General features: G+C 42.3%; 2 protein-coding genes across 10 annotated transcripts in view; one reads left to right on the forward strand and one right to left on the reverse strand.

Moving 5' to 3' along the window:
- The window catches only part of pdlim7 (PDZ and LIM domain 7), a 39,797-nt gene extending 33,819 nt beyond the window's left edge, over positions 1 to 5,978 (forward strand). For all 5 annotated transcript variants that reach the window (XM_053514161.1, XM_053514160.1, XM_053514164.1 and 2 more), the window contains 6 exons: positions 175 to 230; positions 926 to 1,157; positions 1,460 to 1,640; positions 1,979 to 2,099; positions 2,897 to 3,012; positions 3,280 to 5,978. In XM_053514161.1, coding sequence (XP_053370136.1) covers positions 175 to 230; positions 926 to 1,157; positions 1,460 to 1,640; positions 1,979 to 2,099; positions 2,897 to 3,012; positions 3,280 to 3,366 — 793 coding nt within the window. In that variant the 3' untranslated portion in view covers positions 3,367 to 5,978. The remainder of the gene's footprint in view (positions 1 to 174; positions 231 to 925; positions 1,158 to 1,459; positions 1,641 to 1,978; positions 2,100 to 2,896; positions 3,013 to 3,279) is intronic.
- Positions 5,979 to 8,894: 2,916 nt separating this feature from the next.
- The window catches only part of unc5a (unc-5 netrin receptor A), a 217,134-nt gene continuing 204,233 nt past the window's right edge, over positions 8,895 to 21,795 (reverse strand). For 4 of the 5 annotated variants that reach the window (XM_053515479.1, XM_053515478.1, XM_053515477.1 and 1 more), the window contains 4 exons: positions 19,532 to 19,681; positions 14,435 to 14,599; positions 13,422 to 13,600; positions 8,895 to 9,437 (listed from right to left, as the gene is read on the reverse strand). In XM_053515479.1, the coding sequence (XP_053371454.1) occupies positions 9,272 to 9,437; positions 13,422 to 13,600; positions 14,435 to 14,599; positions 19,532 to 19,681 (660 nt within the window). In that variant the 3' untranslated portion in view covers positions 8,895 to 9,271. The remainder of the gene's footprint in view (positions 9,438 to 13,421; positions 13,601 to 14,434; positions 14,600 to 19,531; positions 19,682 to 21,795) is intronic. The other variant, XM_053515475.1, reaches the window with a different exon arrangement.

Consider the following 21,795-nt stretch of genomic DNA (forward strand, 5'->3'; position numbering starts at 1 on the left):
TGCACATGGGCCTTCTGAGCAGGATGTTTGTGCCAGACCTGATACTGCCCTGTAACATTTTTATTAGTCTGGACCGACGCAGTTGTTTCCTGGCAAACCTTATTCTGAAGAGGCTTGTTTTTTTTTCCCTCTCTCTCCCTCTCTCTCTCTCTCTCTCTCTCTCTCTCTCCACAGCCATGGAGTGACTCCGTATCCCAGCAAACCCACAGCAAAGCCTGAAACTGCTCGAGGTAAAGCAAAAAAAAAAGCTCATGATCTCACATCCCAGCGACTTTCCAATGACATTGTATATTTATTTCAAATAAAGTCCTTGACCGTCATTCAGCCACCTGACCGAGTTCAATATACACACACGGTTGCTGACCTTTATCAAAAACGAACTGATATAAAATATTTTATAGTTCACACCAAGCTCGCTCCAGTTTCATTGGGAATCACAAATAAAAAAAACTTAAGCCAGAATGGTTTTCCATTTCTATTGTGTTTTTACCCCATGTATTAGTAGCGGGCGGCATGGTGGGTGGTGTAGTGGTTAGCATTGTCGCCTTGCACCTCCAGGGTCTGGGTTCGATTCCCGTCTCTGTGTGCATGAAGTGTGCATGATCTCCTCGTGCTTGGTAGGTTTCCTCCCACAGTCCAAAGATTAGGCTGATTGGCGTTCCCGAATTGGCCGTAGTGTGTGAATGAGTGTGTGCGCCCTGCGATGGATTGGCACCCAAGTCTCCTGAGGTAGGCTCCAGGCCTATAGAGAATAAATTGGTATGGACGATGAGTGAGTGAGTGAGTGCGTGAGTATTGGTAGCATATAGGACAGCTGTACCAAAAATCACTCTGGCATAAATTCATCCAGGGATCCGTCAGAGAGATAAAACTTTAATAGTTCTGGCTGCCGTTTTGGCGAACTTGCCTCCGTGTGTCTGTGCAGCTCCAGCTCCTAAACCCTCCGGACCTTCGAGTCGCCCGCCCTGGGTGACGGACCCGAATTTTGCCGAGCGCTATCATCCGGATAAGACGAGCACGGTGGTGACGCAGCACAGGCAGCTGGCGGAGCCCACGCCCGAGCAAAACCGCAGCTCCATCCTCCAGGCCGCTCAGCAGAACCCGGAGTCGGATTCCGGACGCACACCCCTCTGTGCCGCGTGCAACAAGATCATCAGGTACTGCTGCTCATCTCCAGTGACGCATACTGACTTACTGTTTTTTAATTAATTATTATTTTTAATCAGTGAGATGACTTTCTGCATTGGTTTTAAAATAAAGATGAAGTCAAAGGCCACATGTCAATACCTGCCCGGTAGAAACTTTTTTTTCGTCGTGCCTACTCATACCTGGCATTTTACTCCGATCAATGTGAATTTGCTCATTATAGGTTGTAAGCAGCCTGCGATTTCCATTATGAGTTTATAGAAGTGCTTTAGTCCCTCATTGACTAAAGAAAAGCGTGTGTGTGTGTTTGCAGAGGTCGCTACGTGGTGGCCCTGGGCCGCTCCTGGCACCCAGAGGAGTTCACGTGCTGTCAGTGCCGAGCCGTGCTCGACGAAGGCGGCTTCTTCGAGGAGAAAGGCTCTGTTTATTGCACCAAATGCTACGACAATCGTTACGCCCCGAACTGCGCCAAGTGCAAGAAGAAGATCGCCGGAGTGAGCATTGTTTTACTTCAAGTGTTTAAGATCAGATCTCAGATCTCATCCTGGCATGCACTGAAAGAGCAAAGAACGAGTAAAGAAGGTCATATCAAGTTCATAAAATCACATTTATAAAACCTACATTTTAACATCGTGTCTAAACCCGTGAAGAGTTCCCAAAGCAGGCACTTTATTTCTTTAAAAAAATAAATAAATAAAGTCAAGTAAGGCAACTCGAGCACTTTCGGTATTGATTTTCATGCCTGTACGCCAGAGCGAGCATGATGGCCTCGTTTCCGAAGTCTCTCTCACACTCTCTCTCTCTCTCTCTCTCTCTCTCTCTCTCTCGGCAGGAGATCATGCACGCCCTGAAGATGACCTACCACGTCCAGTGCTTCGTCTGCGCCGCCTGCAAGAGGCCCATCAGAAACCAGGCCTTCTACATGGAGGAGGGCGAGCCTTACTGCGAGAGAGGTGAGAGCCTGGAGACGACCCCCTGCGGAGACGCGGCCTTTTTTAATCACTCGCACTCTGCTGCTCGACTGCGCACGTTTTATATATAAAGTTTTTTTTTTTTTTTTAAACTGAAAATCCACTTGCAGCGCTTCCTTGAACTCCTTTCTGCTCCCGGTTAGGTTCTCTAGAGTGATGGATTGATCGCCTTTAGCTTTTAATAAAGAATTTGATTAGATTTGTTCATGTCTTTTTTTTTTTTTTTTTTTTTTCCCACTCCTTTCTTTTTCATTTTAGATGAAAAGCTCGGACTATTTTTAAGCCATCTTTTCTCTCTCTCTAGCTTCCTTTTTCATGGCTGTAATTAGGATTTAGTGCAGATGCAGCTTTCCGTCCTATCTAACACACCCAGACGTTTAAACATACACGGCAAGGGTTTTTTTTTTTTTATGACGGAAATGAAGCATGCGGTCAGTGCATTTTGCGGTTCAAGTGTTCTCGTGTCAGCATTCAGTTAGAAAACCAGGATTTGGGATTTGATCAAATAGCTGCAGTCTCAGCACAGCACAGGCTCTAGCGTTCCCTAAGCCGGTCGTTCTAAAACCCCGTCTATAACAGTAATGGAATTTTTTTTTTTTTTTAAGCATCTGGAGCTGTTTGTGTTATCAAGCACTAAGCACGGACACGGCTAATGTAATCTCGCAGGTTTGATAATGTTTTGTGCCTCTCTCTCTGACTCTGACTCTCTGACTCAGCCTCTCGCCTCCTGCATGCTAATCAACTAATCAGCTTCTTGTTGTCGTTTGTTTTCCCCGCAGACTATGAAAAGATGTTCGGTACTAAATGTCATGGCTGTGACTTTAAGATCGATGCCGGTGACCGCTTCCTGGAAGCTCTCGGCTACAGCTGGCACGACACGTGCTTCGTCTGCTCGGTAAGTCTTTTCGATTCGTAGCCTCGTCCCTCACAATGCCTCTCTTCGCCGCCTTCTGACCCTGGCTGTTTCTTCTTTCTTTCTTTTTTTTTCCTCGCGGGCATGTTTGTCGGCCGAACGGACTCCAACGATTGAAACACCCTCCCCTTCTCCTTCCACCCTTGAATACGCCCTTTTGTGCTCTCTTTCTGAGATTGATTAGAATTCCCATTCATTCCCGTCTCACTCTGTACTTTTTTTTTTTTTTTTCTTTCTCTATCTTCACAGCTTTGCCACGTCAACCTGGAGGGCAAGACATTCTACTCGAAGAAGGATAAGCCTTTGTGTAAAGGTCACGCCTTCTCTCCACTCTGAGGAGCCGAGTTACATCGCTTTAGTGGAATCGAGGCAGCACAGATCAACACGTGCCAAAAAAAAAAAATATATGAAAAAAACTAAGAAAAAATATTATTGTGGCAAAGGATTACGATGACAATTCTGTGTAGTAACAGTTTGGAGTTTTGGAATACCGATTTTAGATGAAAAAAGAGAGAGAGAGGGGAAGAAAAAAAAAAGCTTTTTTTGTATTTGGTCTAATCAGAGCGTAGGAAAGATAAACAACAAGTCGGGCTGTTCAATGGTCTTTAGTTAAATAAATAATAATATGAATTTATGTACATAGCCAGGAAGTGTCGGCCATGTTCACCTTGGCATTTAAAGCCTTCGCCATCACTGCCAGCGCATTGATGTCGGTATTTATTTTAAAACCAGCCCTTGCCCCCATGCATTATTTGTTATTTTTTTTGAAAAGGATTAATTTTAGGATCACCATCGATCTTAAAAAAAAGTGTTACTGGATAGAGATGCAAATTACACTCCGTGCTAATGTGAAATAAGAACAGCTCCATGTTCCAAACATAGTCTCATGTCCCCAGTACCCGCTTATACGAGCTTGACTCATACACACTTTTTCAGATAACTTCAGTTCCGGTAACGTGCTCGCTCGTCAATCAGTCACGCGGCATCCAAGTCATTGTTTATCGTCCTCGGTTCAAATCAGGTCTGCGTGGCAGGGTGTGATGTCATCCTAACACGACGTCAGCGTCCCCAAACAACCCGCAGTCCTCTTTCCCCGCACACTTAAAGTAATAGCAGACCTCCAGAATAGGAGGAAGAAAAATGAGCCCCTGGCAGCCGAACAGCGCTGCATTAGCGCTGATTGCGAGAGCTTCATATTGACCCGGGCGTCGATCTTTACGTGCCTCCCATACCGAGCGCGAGCGCGCCACCGCCGTCCCTTCTAATCCGACAGGTAGCTCTAATTAACGAAAGGCTTAGGGTCTGCATGCGCCAAGCTCATTTTCTGTGCATGAATTTTTGTCCCCTTTCTTTTCTTTTAAAGAACGGAAAGGCTCCGGCTGATCAAAGACGCCGTATCGTCTCTATCAAAGAGCGTACGGAACCACCGTTGATCGTACAACGAGCCCGGTCATCTCTTAATCTTCTAACACGCTGTGAAGCCGGATCTCGCGAACACGGTGTTTCCGTTTGAGCGGCCAAGGCTGGTCATTAGTGTCGTCGTCCTTCTCGTTGCCGTGGCAGACCGTCTCAGTCCTCCAGGCCTCCCTTTGGCTCGAGCACCCGATTCGACTAATTACAAGGACGTTATGGGAAAGCGTAAGCGTTTTTTCAACCCTGTCTCGCATCACTAGACAAGAATTTCAGCGCATTGGCTTCGTTAAACGCAAGACATCGCTTATTTACGCTCTGATAATAAAAGTCTTGAAAGACTTGAAAGAGATGTTTTGTCAGCCAGTGTCTGATGTCCGTTTCGCTTCGACGTACAGCGAATCACTCAAGAAAGATATCCAGCGATCAGCAGAGTAAAGCCTTTGATAACAGACAGCGCTGCTTCCCGTATCTCGCCGCCTATATTTATTACTTTTTTTTTTTTTTTATTAGACAAATAAGATCATGTCAGAAGTCACTTCTGTGATTTAAATCTCGGTTAGACGGCGGGTCTGGTAGAATTCGTCTCAGCGGATTATCGAGCCGCCTCTCTTACTCCATCACCCAAATGAGCTTTTTTTTTTTTTTTTTTTTTTTGCCTCATTACAAGCTCTTAATGAGACGGCTGATGTGTGATCGCAGAACCGAACCCTTAATGCGGCGAAATTTCGAAGCCAGGATTTTTTACCCCCTTAAGGTTCGACTTTAGTGAAATAAGTCACAAAGAAAGGTTTATTTCCTTTCCTCTGCGTTAAAGATCATGTTAATGACAGCTCTTAGGCAGAAGTGACCGTATCCTCTGAATAAAACGGCATTGTGGGTAATCTAGGCAACATGCAGAATTGTTCATGGTGTTTTATTCCTTTGAACTTGTCATGTTTAAGTCCGGTAAAGCCGTAACAATTCCCCGATGTCTGCGATCACGTCACCGCAGGACCGACCGTTCTAATAATGAGAAACGCCGTAGTGTTATCAGCGTCTGCTCTCCAACACTTTGGCTAATCAGGTAATTACAAGCTAACATCTGTACAAGTGTGAGTAATAAGTGCTGCTGCTGCTTCTTCATAGCGTTGCAGTTAAAGAGTCTCGGAGATCATCCAAAGCTTTCATTTTAAATTCTTTGAAATTCAACCAGTTTTCAGGATTAAATCGGTTTCCAAAACCTTGTCGTCTTCCTCCTGCGCTCCACCATGGATCAGATGAGTGTGTTACAGTCCACGTCCCACCAATGCCCCGTTTCTTTTACTTTTCTTTTACCCCCCCCCCCTGTATTGAAAGTGTTTGATGTATTAAGTGCCTCTCTATTAGCTTTGCACCTTCAGATATTATCACAATGCGTCTTTCTATTCAAAATGGGAAACTGCTGTATTCTTTTTTTTCTTTTTTCTTTTCACTTTAGAAAAATTTTCTTCGCAAGTCATTTTTAAAAAATCAAAACAAAAAAAAAATACTGTATGTTAATAAAGTCTATCAAATGACGACTCGACTCCTGTTTTTAACAATATATAATTTATTTACATACATTTCAGGTTGAATTACTATACATACCTTTCTGAAATTTCATAGATATATGTACATAAGGCCAAGTAAATACTTGAAAGCACTTAGAAACGAATTTCCAAAATTCTACCCACAAATCCATAATCATTGTCCAAAAGTAGAGAAACCCCCCCTCCCCTTCCCTCCCCCTTCAGTCACGGCAGGGGGGGGGCGTGGTTGGGTGTGTGTGTGTGTGTGTGTGTGGGAGGGAGGGCTTTCCTGTTAGCACAAAGTCATCGACGACGATTTACACTGACGGGAGTTTAAGGGCGGGAAGGGGAGGGGTTCAACCAACGGAAATACAAAAAGAAAAAAATCTCTTGGAAATATGTTTTTTAAAAAAAGAAATGTACAATTGCATAAGCGCTGTGGCGTGTTAAATACAGCATTCTGACTCGCAGAAAGGCAAGAAACATTGAGAAGTAAGAAATCGAAAAAACATTCACAGGTACACAAGTCTACTGTTTGTTTTTTGTTTTTCTTCTCTTTTTAGTCAGAAAATAAAGAATTGGGAGAAAAAAAAGAAAACGGTACACACACACATTCTTTTATACAGAACAGCTATCAGTGAGCTCGACTGTGAGAGGAAAAAAAAAAGTCACGAAATTGGCTTCGACGTGACATCCGGAGTTGGCTTTTTGTTTGCTTTATTTATTTATTTTTTTTATATTTTTTTTTATTTATTAGTATTTTATAAAGATTTTACGTTTGTGAAATGAGAGAGAAAAAAAGTTAACATTTAAATGCACATTAATGACAGAGACACAAACATGACGTTTAGATTTAGAAAATACATTTTTAGTGTGTTTTTTTTTTTAATACTTAAAAAAACCTCATCCATTTTTTACAAACTTCAGGACGAAAAACTTGAAGAAAAAAACAACAACAAAAAAAAAACACTGCAAAAATTCTGAAAACAAAAAAACCCAACAGAATTCGATGAACGATGCACCAAACACTTCACAAGTCAAACTTGGACAAATGTAACACGTTTTTTTTCTTTCTTTTTTTCTTCTTTTTATTTCTTCCTTTGATATTAAAAAATATGATTTAGTTTTACTTCCTAAGTGCTAGATGACGAGTCGTTCCGTCGTGTTCCCGGTGAAATGTTTGTTGATTAAAACGCTTTTGCACAGTTTGAAATTTACATCAGTCTGATCGGACACGTTCGTCCCGATGCTTGGTGGAACGTTTCTTTTCTTTTTTTTTGTCTCCTTACTCACGACGTGAAATGTGGACGTCAGAAGACGTCACGGGACAGAAACTCGTCTCGAATGGCTCATAAACTTTGGTTACCGACTTCCAGAGATGTGTACGTGTCTCGCCAGCATAAGAACTGGAATAGAAAATATTTTGTATATATATGTATAATATACACATAAGGTGGATTGTAGTGATGAAAAAATGGAAACGAATAAACAAAGAAATTCCGTTTCGAAAAAGCACGAGGTTCTGCTAGAAGCTTGACGTCATGGTATAATACACTCAGCGGATTATAATGCTGAACTCTGACCATAAAGCACTCTGGAACGGTTCCTTCATCACAGGTTAAAGGAGCAGTTTGAGGAGAAATCCCAAATTCCAAATCTGGTTCAATTTTACAAAAACCTCATGTAGCTGACGAATAACAAAAAGTTATTAGAGTCTTGGTGTGATGAGATATTCCTACAACGTTTTTAGAAGTTGTATATAAACAAATAATATTGCTCAGGTGTCATGACGTTAGCATGCTAACTGGAGGTTACGTGGTGGCCGCGTGGTTATTGCGCAAAAGCAAATCAACTTCAAACTCGTATCGACTGATCTGGTTTGGTTTTTCTCCCACAAACCGCCTGTTTAAGACGTAGACGGTGCAAATGAAACCGCTCTGATTCACGACGGCGATTTTAGGGTCGTCAGGCTGCTTTCACGCTTTCATACGGCAGTCGTGAAACTAGTGGAAAACTAGCCTTGTTCACAAATAGGTAGATTTTAATTCTGATACTGTAATGATGCGATGCAATTAAACATAACAATTGGTCTGTCAATTGTGTGTCTGGAGCTTTACTAATATAGAGTGTTGGATTATAATAAATTTAATCCATCAAGTAAGCTAGGCTAGTTAGTTAGCCAATATGAGCGCGCCAAATGGCAAGTTTTTAGAAAGTGTGTAAGCAGCCTGGGGAGAGAACGTCCACCCTGATAACATTCAGGATCTCACTGTAGTTTGATTATGTGACATATATTTATTACATGGTTGTTGTTGTTGTTGTTGTTTTATTCCCACCTCTACTTTGTTTTTGTTTGGATGCTACATGGCTTTACGGTTCTTAATGAAGTTTCCTGGTTCTCTTTTTGTTTTGTTTGTTTTTTGTCTCATGGAGAATGTCAAATCGATTCGGGAATTTAAAACACACCCTAAACATACCCTAGTTGTTTTATTGACTTATTTTTTTCTAACCAATATGATCAACACTCATTTAGATAAAATTTCTAAAAATCAATTTTTAAACCAAAGATAGTATTGCATTATATAATAGATTTGAAGAGAAAAATGACCAAATTAAATGTCATCATGAATAAAAAAAAAAAGGAAAAAAAAAAAACTCCCTGAAAAATTTATTAGTTATTTGTTGAACTTTTTCCTCCTTATCAGCAATGTCTTGAAACGTATTAGATTGCGTCCATGCAATATTTTTTTGTGAGATTTTTATGGTTATGGCTTTGGAGAGAGCAGTGCCTGAACTGTGTAAAAGGGAAAAGAGAAGATGAGGATTTGCACAAGAGAAAAAAACCTGCTTCTCTCAGTTTGATCCGTTTAGTCAGGTTCTAACAACGGATCTCATTTATTTATTTTTTGATTTTTTGCTATTTGTCCACCCCTGTCCTCATTTTGTCCAAACTTTTGAATTGCCTTTGTAAAAATCCCGCACTTATTTCAACTCCTTTGTTCGTTTAATCAGATAAAGGTGTAGCTAACATGACGATAAATAAAAAAAAAGTGTGATGTGTGACAGGGCCGGACCTACATCTGTGAGTGTTTTATACATCGTTGCTGGATGTAAATGTACGTTGCATGTGTGTATTTATAGTCACCGCACACCGTATTGGTGGCTAAACCCTGTTCGATTTGTCCTTCCAGGTTCTAGTAGACCTTTTTTTGACCTCCTGCATTTCGGAGGCTTCTTTCCTGGCTTTGTTTGTGTATATATGTGTGTGTGTGTGTGTGTGTGTGTGATTGTGTGTAAGTATGTTAGCACTCTCCGTCGGACACCAGGAATATCATGGCCTCCTGTTTGCCGATCTCGGCCATGATGGCGGCGAGCTGGTTCAGGTTGCCGCTGTGAAAGTGCTGAGCTTCCCAAAGGTCCAGGATGGTTGACGTCGGACTCACTTTGGATGCAAAGAAGCTCATGTGTCTGCGTAAAGGGAGACAGAAGCAAGGTTTCAGAACACACTCATTACAGTATTCACAGGAGCAGTTCCTTAGCACTGGTGTTAGCATTACTTAGCAATGTAGTTCCATCATTCACTTTCTAGTGGAAGTGCAAAAGTTCGTTCCCAGAGGTCAAAATAGAGATGTCTCGATTTATGAAATAAAAATGAACCCCGAAGATGCCACAGCCTCCCCTAATAGAAACAAGAGTCCAGTGGACGGAGCTGGAATTGATCCAACTCCTCCTATTAGCCTAATGCTAACATATAAAATATACAGTACAGTTGTAAACACAGGTTATCTCCACCCCGTGGTTCAACTATGCCCTTATCAGGTGTTTTAATTTTTTTTTTATTTCCCCAGGTAGGAGGATCTGGATCAGGTCTGACTCCACCCCACTGGGCATTTGACTTGAATCCGCCCAGGCATGATGTTCTGGATCATGTCTGACTCCATCCCCTAGATATTTGGTTTGACTCTGCCCTTGTAAGAGAACTTGGAACAGGTCTCACTCCACCCCCTGGGCCTTTGGTTTGACTCTGCCCTTGTAGGAGAACCATTGTAAGGTCTGACTCCACTCTTTGGAAATTTGGGTTAACTATTACCTGGTAGGAGGCCCTTGATTGGGGCTGACTCCAACCCTTGGATTAATGGTTCTACTGCGCCCTACTAGGAGGATTTGGATCAGGTCTCACTGCGCATTTGACTTGAATCCACCCAGGCGGATTGGGTCTGACTCCACCCTCTGTGCATTTGGTTCAATCGGGTCTGATTCAACACCCTGGTCTTTTGGTTTTACTCTGCCCTTGTAGGATGACCTGGTTCTGAGACTTTGGTTTCGACTATTACCTGGTAGGAGGCCCTTGATTGGAGCTAACTCCAACTCTTAGACTATTGGTTCTACTGCGCCCTGGTAGGAGGATCTGGATCAGGTCCAACTCCACCCCCTGGGTGTTTGGTTCTGCATTGTGGTGCTTACGTCCAAGTCAAATAGAGCAAAATTATAGATTATGCTACCTTCTTTTCGGTTGTTCATTTTTTATTATTTTTTTATGTAAAGGCCTCAAATGTCTCAGAGAAGGCATGCCTTCACCTGGTTGTGTGATGGGAGGAAAATATATGTCTAAATGTGACCAGGTTAGGAAATTATTTTGGAAAAAAAGATTTTTTTTGCTCTGACCTTCTCGAACTTGATTGACAAGAGGCAAAAAAAAAAAAAAATGTATAAGGTATAATATCCAAGGAAGAATCTGGAACAACGGGTTCACAGGAAAGTAAAGAAGCAAATCTTTTCAATTTATTTCTGACGTTTTGATTTATTCTTCCTAACACACTGTTTTGGCATATTTCTTACTAGTGATAATGAAGCAGCAATCTGTAAGGGAAAAAAAAAACAGCCTCGTTGCTATAAATAACGTTTCTTTATCTATGTTTTTGTCCTTAGGGTATGTATACGTTTGCACTCGACCAGATGCGCGCAGTCGGAGTGTTTAAAAGTGAAAAAGAAGGAAAAGAAAAGAAAAAGAGATGGAGCGAAGTCCCCTTTTTTTGCATTTGGGTTTTATTTCACCTTGTCACTCGAAATGAACCGAGCCTGGATTTTTTATGTTTGAAGGGAAACTGCACATAAAATCGAAATGGAAAGCAAACGACTAAGTAACAGATTTTATGCCTGGTTGAGGTGGAGTAGTTGGTGTTTGCGTAATAAATTGCCTCAAGCTCACCAGAAGGGAGCGAGTACATCAGCGTGAAAGCTGGCTTGGGGGGGGAAACAAAAAAACCCTTCATGCTGTGTGAATGTTTACCCAGTTAAAATCCAGCTCGAAAATGTGATGGATAAATATTTATCTGTTTAAAACGAGGCACTTTTCGGAGCTAAAAACAATCGTAAGTAGGACGGCTGGCTTTTTTCGACGCCGCTGAGATCATGACCCAGATCTTGGACCGAAAAACAATGCCGCCTGTACAGGTACGTTTTGTCTTAACCGAGTATTTTACTTCCATGTTAACTTCACATAGTTTAACTGAATTTCTCATCATGTCGCTTTAAAAGCTTGTTTGATGAATAGTTTAGCGCGAGCTCCGACTTGGTCGCCGTGCTGATATTCAGGTAGCCGTGACCTTTCCTATTGACCGGCCCGAACCTTTCAGATCAAAGAGGCTCAATGACAACAAAGCTCAGGCTCTTGTTGGTCCATCCTGGAGGGAAACACCTCACCTCTGCTGCCGAGCCCAAGTTCGATCCGGTGCCCTTTCTGTGTTCACTAAATACCTAAGGGGATTAAAGTGTTGTTTCCCGCAAGCATTTGTTCTAGAAGGGGGGGAAGCAGAGCCTGGATTTTCACTCCTAAACACGTTTAATACAGATTATGTCTGGAACGTTTGCGTGTCAAGACAGCAAATGACAATGGATTGTTTTGCGCATTCTAATTGAAGCGAAGCGCTGCCACTTCAGACGGGTAATTAATTGGACCAGGTAAAGCTGATTGGACAAATAAAGTCTATGTATTATGCTTCATTAGCTAGAGGAAGTTAACTAGGAGTCTAATTAAATCAGTGCCTGTGGATTCAGCCTGCGTTCAATATGCTGCGCACTCTGTGTAATAAAACTAAACGTGTCTCTAATGACGGATGTTTTTTTAAAAGGTTATTACTTGTCACACTGTACGAGATCCCAGTTAAATCTCAGCTGAATCTGCTAACGGCGGCAAGTTGCGCATTTCCGTACCGTCCTCCCGTTCGTGTCTTTTAGACGAGCTTTCTAGGTAAAATTTTTGACCCGGCCAGAAAGTTGTCACATGTCTTGGGTTGCGACAGCACTAAATCAGCTGCTGGTAACTTAGGGTTATCCTACCTTACGCGTTCCAAGTCCGCTGATTTCAACACACATCCAGACAATTCTTTTCGGAAATTAGATTCTTGTCTGCGAAAGCAACATCAGGATAGATGTGGAAACAAAAGTGTCAGGTTGTCAAAAAAAAACAACCAAGATCCACTTACTATCATAACGAGATGCAACTTGACAAGTAGACAATCATGTTTTATTTTTTAGCCTTTGTTTTAGACATGAAAATCGTCTTGTAAAGCTTGTTTCATTGTTCAGAAGTGTTTCTGGGACCTTGTACACAGGTGGTTTAGTGGTTAGCCCTTTATCCTCACACCTCCAAAGTTGAGGGTCCGATTCCCGCCTCGGGTTCTGTGTGCATGGAGTTTGAATGGTCTCCCCGTGCTTGGTGAATTTCCCCCGGTTTCCCCCCAAAGACATGCAGATTAGGCTAACTGGCGTTCCCAAACTGGCCGTAGTGTGTGTTTGTGTGCGCATGCCCGGCAATGTTTTGGCCCCCTGTCCAGGGTCTACTCCGCCTTGTGCCCAAAGTCTTCTGGGAAAGGCTCCAGGCCTCTGTGACCCCTTTCACAGGATAAGTGGTATAGAAGATGAATGAATGAATAAACTAATGGAAGCTTGTGCACGCTGACATGCGAAGAGCCAAGCAGGTGGCATTCTTCAGGATTCTGAAGCTTGGAGCCAGAAAAGTGTACAAACAATCTTAAGAGACTTTGTGGCAAGATTTAACAAGAATGTCAACCTGAACTATGTAGGACAGACGGCACTGATGATGTTGTGTCTAAACAGCAATATGTTTCCATTCTTAGGTACAACTGGCTTCCATATCTGATTCGATCCGTGCCTGGGTAGGCTATCTTTACTAAAACCACATTTCAAGCAGACTCGGGCATGGTTCCTGAACACGGAACGATTGTGTTCTCACTGATCAAAATGAACCAGACTTTGGGGTCCAGTGCCCTCGGAAATGACCTCGGTGATCTAATGTGAAAACTAGAATGTGTTATGTGATAAAAGGTTTCTGTTTTTCATACGTCCTTTCTGTCAAGTCGTTACCGAGATCTAGATAAAGGGTTCATCTGGGTAAACCCGTTGAAACACAACTAGAAGACACTGTCATACCTGTCGAGTTTGAGTCTCTGGGCGAGGAGTCTCCAGTCGGCTCCGTTGGGACACGGCGCATCCAGACTGCTGCAGATCTTCTGCCGGATGAGGTAGGGGATCTGAAAGGCGCTCGGGCCGGCCAGTGCCGGGCTGCTCTTATCCACCAGCAGGAGATCGGCATCCAGTGGCCTGGTGTCCTGCACCACAAAACAGACCCCACACAATGTGAGCTTTCGGTTTCCAAAAGTAATGGCACCCCAGAAAGAGAGAAAACTGAAACGGCCAAGTTCCAGCCTGTAGCTAGAACACCTAGTGCTACTGTGATCAAGAACTGAATTAGCATCCTGAACAGCTATAGCTTAGCTAACTAGCCAACGTGGCTTCCAGGCTAATAATCTACTGTATATTCCTAATGTCCTTGACCCTGGTCAATTCTTCAGGAAATAACCCCCTATTTAAATTTGCTGTAGTTTTAAACCCTGAGGAACTAGCAAAATTTGGAAGCAGTTAGCAAATGTCATTAAGAAGACATCATCTCTGGATCGTCGCAGAAAAGACGTCTGTCTAAGATTAGACTTTTTTTTTTCTATAAGAAAGATCTAAAGAGGTTTCTTCACCGCTAGAGAGCTTTATACATTTTCATGAGTTGGATGCCACACATAACTCCGATTTGTTTTTTTCACGCTTTATAATCATAACCCTTCTGCTCTAAATAACTGTTTATATAGCACATGTTTCTATGGCAACTGCACATGTAATCCAAGTTTCTATTTATTTATTTATTTTTTCCCTGTGAACGCATACCTACAGTATCTATCATTCCTAACTATAATGCCAGTGTCAGTGAGTCAGCTGAAATGGATTCAGATTGAAGTCTCGGGTCTCGGAGGACTCGTTACCGACCGCGCGTCGTGGAGATATTTTCGGAGACGCACGCTTTGGTGGAGCACTCCGTCGCGTGTAGCTAACGAGTGGGGTTCGGTGCCAGCGCTGAGCGATGCGCCGCGGGTGTAAACGGCCAGCTGCGTTACCTTGGAGATGTTGAAGTCGAGGCTGAAGCTCTGGCCTTCGCCCTCCACCTGCCACACACACAGTGTGCAGGAGAGCTCGCACGTGCTCACGCTCAACCGCTCCAGCGTGAAGGCGCAATGCAGACTCCGCTGTGTGCCGCTCCAGATGTGATAGAATGGGATCTCCTGTACACAAGGCGGAACGTGGGGACGAGACACACTTTAATACAGACCTGGGAACAGTACTGTGTTCATTCACATCCTGAGAGAGAGAGTGAGAGAGAGTGATGGAGTGATGGAGGAGTTGACAAACGGGTAAACGATTAGAGAATAAACAGATAAAGGGAAGTTTAACACTGGCCAGTATGGGTGGATGGATGGATACTGGATCTTTCTATCTTTCGTTCTACTGGTCTATCTATCTATCTATCTATCTATCTATCTATCTATCTATCTGACTGTCTTCTATCTTTTTCTGTCTTTCTTTTATTTTCCTTGTCTCATATCTCTCTATCTGTCTTTCTGTCTTGCTATACTTCTGTCTGTCTGTCAATCTTCTCTATCTCAATTTGTCTGTCTATCTATCTGTCTGTCTTTCTTTTCTCTTCCATGTCTCATATCTATCTATCTATCTATCTATCTATCTATCTATCTATCTATCTATCTATCTATCTATCTATCTGACTGTCTTTCTATATTTTTGTATATCTGTCCATCAGTTTTTATCTCTTATTTGTCTGTCTATCTGTCTGTCTTCTATCTTTTTCTGTCTTTCTTTTATCTTCCTTGTCTCATATCTATCTATCTGTCTTTCTGTCTTGCTATACTTCTGTCTGTCTGTCAATCTTCTCTATCTCGATTTGTCTGTCTATCTGTCTGTCTTTCTATCTTTGTCTGTTTGTCTTTCTTTTATATTCCTTCTCTCATGTCTATCTGTCTGTCTTTCTTTTCTTTTCCATGTCTCATATCTATCTATCTATCTATCTATCTATCTATCTATCTATCTATCTATCTATCTATCTATCTATCTAAATTTCTGTCTGTCTGTCTGTCTTTTCTATCTATTTGTCTGTCTGTCTGTCTGTCTTTCTTTTATCTTCCATGTCTCATATCTATATATCTGTCTATTTATTTATCTATCTTACAATCTATCTGACACCCTGGTCTATCTCTCTGTCCATCAGTCTGTCCATCACAGTGAGAGTGTTTGAGGAGCAGACAGCACTACGTTGTGTTTTGAACAGGTCGAGTGTGTGACATTAATCACTGCTTCATGATGGAGGGTTCTGTGGGACGCGGGCTCGCGAAAGTCCAATAAAATTTGATTTATGAGTAAGCGGTCAGTGCTGCCTGTCTGCACACAGGTGTGTGTGTGTGTGTGTGAGAGAGAGAGAGAGAAAGAGAGAGAGAGAGAGTTAATTACCAGGATGGCAGTTAGTACTAATCTGAAATAAAAGCCACAAATCTGATGCTATTATTGGACTGATCTGAGCTCATTAAACATTAGGCATTATGAAAGGGAGGAACAAACACGCTGATGCTTTTATGATGACGCAGTAATAACACACACACACACACACACACACACACATGTTGCTCTGTTTATTAGCTCTGCAGCACATTTGATTACATTTTAATAAAAGAAGGTCATGACTGATGGCAGCCACCACTAGTCTCCTCGTCCTCTAGTCTCCTCGTCCTCTAGTCCCCTCATCGATGTCCCTAACCTCTCACAGGGTGTGTTTATCCTACAGGGGGAGCTGTTGCTCAGTGTGCTTTCTCTCTCTCTCTTACACACACACACACACACTAAACCCTCGCTACATTGAGCATTACTGAGATAAGAGATGAGGAGTGTGTGTCCGGAGCACTCCTACACCTCTGCACTGTGCCTTCTACTCTCTTATTCTCCCCTGAGAATCTGTGCTCCATCTCTCCACACACACACACACACACACACACACACATGAGGGAGGAAAGTATTTCCATGCAGCTCTATATTTAACTTCCTCCACAGCGAGCGCTTCAAACTGGCCCGCACTGAAATCTGCAGGAAGTGAGCAGTAAATCTTCCACATGTCCACTTGGTCCTCTTCACTCTGTCACTCACTCACTACTTCTTCATGAGACCTGTCTGTCTGTCTGTCTGTCTGTCTGGATACTGTAGCTGTTTATCTAACTTTACCTGTGTCTAGTTGCGTGTCTGTCTATACGCTTGTCAGGTTCAACTGTCTGCCTTTCTATATCTGTCTGTCTGTCTGTCTGTCTGTCTCTCTTTATATTTATATATATATAATATTATATCTGTCTCCCTTTCTATATCTTTCTGTCTCTATATTTCTCTATCTAACTGTCTGTCTGTCTCTCTACTAGCCAACCATCTGTACGTCTACCCATCTGTCTCACTCTACCTTGCAGTCTGCCTGTGCATCAACTGTCTATCTGTCTGTCTCTGCCTTTCTGTCTACATTTCAATCTGCTTATCTATCTGTCTGTCTCTTTGTATTCCTGCCTGTCAATCTGTCTATCTTGTCCGTCAATCTCTGTCTCTACGTACCATACCTAGCAGTCTCTGTCTGCCCTTCTGTCTCTTTATCTAAATGTCTGTTTACTTGTCTGTCTGTCTGTCTGTATTTCTGCCTGTCTAGCTGCGTCTCTAACCAGCTATTTGTTCTTCTGATTGTCTGTCTGTCTCTGTATATAGCTGTATGTCTGTATGCCACCTGTTTATCTGTCTCTCTTTCAGCTGTTTGTGTATTTGTAATTTCCCCTGTCTACCTGTCTCTTAGTCTTTTAGCTTTCTGTTTACCCCTCTGTCTATTTGTATTTGTCTGTCTATATGTCTCTCTCTATCTCGCTGTCTGTCTGTAGGTCTGCTAGTCTGACTCTCACTTTATCTAGCTGTCTGTTTGTGTTTCTGCATGCATATGTCTCGCTCTAGATGTCAATCAAGCTATCTCTCTCTCTCTGTCTGTCTGTCTCTCTCTTTTTTTCCCCTTGATTCCATCTGTTATTCTTCTTATTCTGTCCCTGTACCATTCTATATATGTCTGTATGTCCATCCATCTGTTTTTCTGTAAGTCTAACCTGTTATCTCTCTCTCTCTCTCTCTACTGGTCTCTATTTATCTGCTGTAGCTTTGTCTGATTCATCCATCCATCCATTTGACTGTCTATTGGTATAACCTGTTGCTCATCTGTACATTTTTTGATTTGATGATCTGTTCATCTGTCCGTCTGGCTAACCTGTTGCCTGGTTGTCCAACTGTTCAGACTTTGAGTCTGTTTATCCATCTGATTAGCTATTCATCTATCTGAACATGTGTCTGTATCCCTGTCTTACCCGTTAAACATCTATATCTAGTCAATCCATCCCTCCATCCAATCTGTTCAACTACATCTATTCTGTCTTATCTATTTGTTTCTCCATCCATCCATCCATCCATCCATCCATCCAGTCCTTTTTTTTGTCTCTATGTCCATCCTTCAACCCAGGCTTTTGTATGAGCTAATCAATTTATCTTTCAATATAATATAATCACGTTACATAAGTGCAGGTTGGACTTTATTGCAATTCTGTACGAATCACAATTTAATAAATATCCCGATTTTATATATATATATATATATTTATTTATTTTTTCCAGATTGTGTTACAATTCTAAACCAAATTGTCAAATAATTTGCTTTAACCAAATGGCATGCTGTGCTGCGTTGCAAAGTGTGAGTTTAGAGTGCACCACCTGCAGGATTATAGAGGAACTGCAACATTTTAGCGCCTCAAATGCAAACAAGTTCAAATTAAAAATGCACTTAAAAAAGTGGTTTTGGAGTCAGTGCAGCACGGTGGTGTAGTGGTTAGCACAGTCGCCTTGCACCTCCAGGGTCCGGGGTTCGATTCCTGTCTCTGTGTGCATGGAGTTTGCATGTTCTCCTCGTGCTAAGTGGGATCCCTTGGGGTCCTCTGGTTTCCTCCCACAGTCCAAAGACCTGCAGATTAGGCTAATTGACATTCCCAAATTGCCCGTAGTGTGCGAGTATGTGTGTGTGCCCTGTGATGGATTCGCACCCTGTCCAGTGTGTACCCCGCCTCATGCCCTAAGCCTCCTGCGATAGGCTCCAGGCTCCCTGCGACCCTGAATACAGGATAAATGCGGCGAGTCAGTGCGGCGATACATGAATTCGCGATATGTAACTGAATTTACTGAATTTATTTTTTCACCTCTACTACCTACCTATCTATCTATCTGTCTGTCTAACCTATCCAACCGTTCTGTCCATCGTTCCATCGTATCGTTATGTAAATTCCCATCCTCAGGTAGCACTTATCGTGTCTCCATGATTTTCCGCTGCAGCGAGATTTGCAGCTCGGCCACTCGCTCTGTAATGGACTTGGGCTCTATCGCCTCACGTTCAGAAACGATCCTAATGAGGCCAAACCAAAGAAATATCCCATTAGAAGGCTCGCCAATGCAGAACGGCGCAGCATTAAAAACCTGATGCTGGCTGGAGCGACGTATCAAGAGCCCTTTTAAATGTGGCGCCCGTAGGGAAATCTGCTAAACTCCTGCTCACAGAGCCAATGATCAAACTCAGGCAGCGGAACGTGCATGCAGAGCTATGTAAAAGAGAGAGAGAAAGACAGAGAGAGGGAGGGGCACAATAGCTGGGGGCTGTTTGAAGGATAAATAAGTGTAATAGCGGGGTGAAGGTATGAGTCAGATTCGGCGAGACGAAAAGAATAAAAGTGCGAGAAAAAAAGAAAAGGAGGAGAGCTATAATGAGAGAGAGAAGACGAGAATAGTTCGTAGTAATGCTTTGTAGAGCCATTAATGGGCTATACCCTCATATAAAACATAAAAGAAGTACCTCAGGTACCGACTTTATGCTCCGAAGTAAGAGAGATCCCTGACATAAGAAACCCATCAAGCTCCTCTTTCTGTAACTTTCAGATTTTATATCTGTTTTAGTTACATTATCAGGATTTTCACAAATCACAATGGGTTTTTTTCTTCTTCTTCTTTACCAGAGATCATCAACTGCATGAAACCTTCAACAGCAGAGTAGAGCAGAGCTCCACCTTAAAAACCCTGATAAACAGTCAACCTTTAATTCGTACCTGGTAGGCGGTGAGTAGCTTGCTCCTCCACTGGGCCTGTGGCAGGTCGTGGATGGAAAGGCGCAGGTTATGGTAGCTGTCTTTAAACAGAAGGACATGCGGCTCGTCTATGAGGCGACCTCCAAGCTGCGCCTCCATCTGCATCACCTCCTACGGAGACGACACAACAGCAGTAATAGTAAGCACTACAGGGTGTACAGGGATACCAGAGAATAGAAGTGTCCTGTCCAACTTGAGTAGTAGAGTTATCGTCAACGTATGAGATAAACATTAAATTGGGAATGATTGGGAAAGCTTTTTTGTTACCGTCAAAGATGTCAAACATATCAGACCAGAAACAGTCCAGTGAAGGCTCGAACCCACCAAATGACTTTGACCGAATTAACCAATCCGATCTAGCCCCTAATTAAACTAAAGGATTGGCAAACAGTGCTATGATCTGTTTTTTTTTCTTTTTGTATCACGAGACAAGCATCCTACGACCTGTTGCTTCATGTGGGACTTCATGGCACAAGCCAAGCTTACGAGATCAGAGGTTCGAATCTGGTGTAGTCCCCAAGCTGCATATTGATGTATGCAATATCTAAAGATCTCTTTTCAGGCTGCATAACCCCTTTATTGCCCTGATCCTGAGGTCAGCTCCCTAGAACCACACCCTAACCCCCCAGGGTAATGCCCTCTGGCCTTTCAGTCCCTTCCTTAACTCATGTGATGTTAATTAAACCTTTCAGATGTATTTCCTAGAGCCCTGGCTAGGGTTTGCACCAGCAACCCTTTTATCCAAGCGGTGAAGCTCATCAAGTTTAAACCATTGACTCTCGTACAATAAAATTTGTTCAAATGAATTTTATATGCTTACATACTGAACTAAAGTCAAGCCAGGAGCATTGAACCAGGGGTGTCATGCATGACAGATCATGACACTAACCTCTACACCACTGATGGAGGGCTTTGACACTTGCTTGAATGGCTCGAGTGCAAGTCAAAATATATCTATCAAAAGCAGAAACTTCTCAATTTTTTATACTTACATCATGAATTTAGTCAAGCAAAAGGGCAGATTTGAATCGGTGATGTCATACATGAGAAACCATGAAACTAACCACTAGACCACGGAAAATACAGCACTGCAGTTGCTTATTGGATTTTTACCTCAATAAATGGCTCAAGGGTGCAAGTCAAAATATATCTAGTGCAAGCATGGGCTTCTCAATTTTGTCTACTTACATATTGAACTAAAGTCAAGCCAAAGGGCAGATTTCAACCAGAGGTGTTAAAGATAAAAACCCACAACACCGCTGAGCAAAACTGCACAGCAAATGCAAAATGCTTGTTCCGTATGATGAGATCATTCTTCAGAATTATTCATAAATAAAACTCTACATGGATATATTTCTTTCGTCATTGCTTTCACAATTAGCGATGTGTGGTTATACATTACAAGTATAGCTCAAAAAAAGAGAATAGCATGAAACTTGTTTTTTTTCTTCATAATTTAATTTAAAAATGGAACTCATTCTAGATTCTAACAGTACACATAAAGTGACAGGTTTCAAGTCTTATTTGTGCTAATTTAGATGATTACAGCTAACAGCTCATAAAAAGCTAAATCCAGTATCTCAAAACGTTAGAACATTTTCTAAGATAAGTCACAGAATGATTTACAATATGAAAATGTCCAACTTCTGAAAAGTATTTTTATTCATGCACTCAATACTTGGCTGGGGCTCCTTTAGCTTGAATTACTGCATCGATGCGACATGGCAAGGAGGCGATCAGCCTGGTGCATTGTTGAAGCGTCATTAAAAACTAGGTTGCTTTGATAGCAGCCTTCAGCTTGTCTGTATTGTTGGGTCATTTGGGTGTTTCTCATCTTCCTCTTGTAAACAACCCATAGACTCTCAGAGCGTTCAGGACAAATGAGTTGACTGGCCAGCCAAACTCTGGTCAACAAACCAGTTAGTGGAAGTTTTGGCACTGTAGGCAGGTGCTAGAAGTCCTGCTAGAAAAGGAACTCCAGAAGTGCTCCAAAGTGCTCCTGGTAGAGGCTGACTTTGGATTAAAACAAAGTGGACCAACACCAGCAGATGACATTGCACCCAAATCATTACCAACCTCTGGAAACATCTTCATTCTTCCTCCAGATTCTGGGATCTTGATTTCCAAATAAAATGCAAAATTTACTTTCAACTGAAAAGATGACTTTGGACCACTAGGCAACAATCCAGTGCTTTTTCGCCTCAGCCCAGGGAAGATGCTTCGGA

This window comes from Clarias gariepinus, chromosome 16 (genome assembly GCF_024256425.1).
Source record: "Clarias gariepinus isolate MV-2021 ecotype Netherlands chromosome 16, CGAR_prim_01v2, whole genome shotgun sequence".
NCBI lineage: Eukaryota > Metazoa > Chordata > Actinopteri > Siluriformes > Clariidae > Clarias > Clarias gariepinus.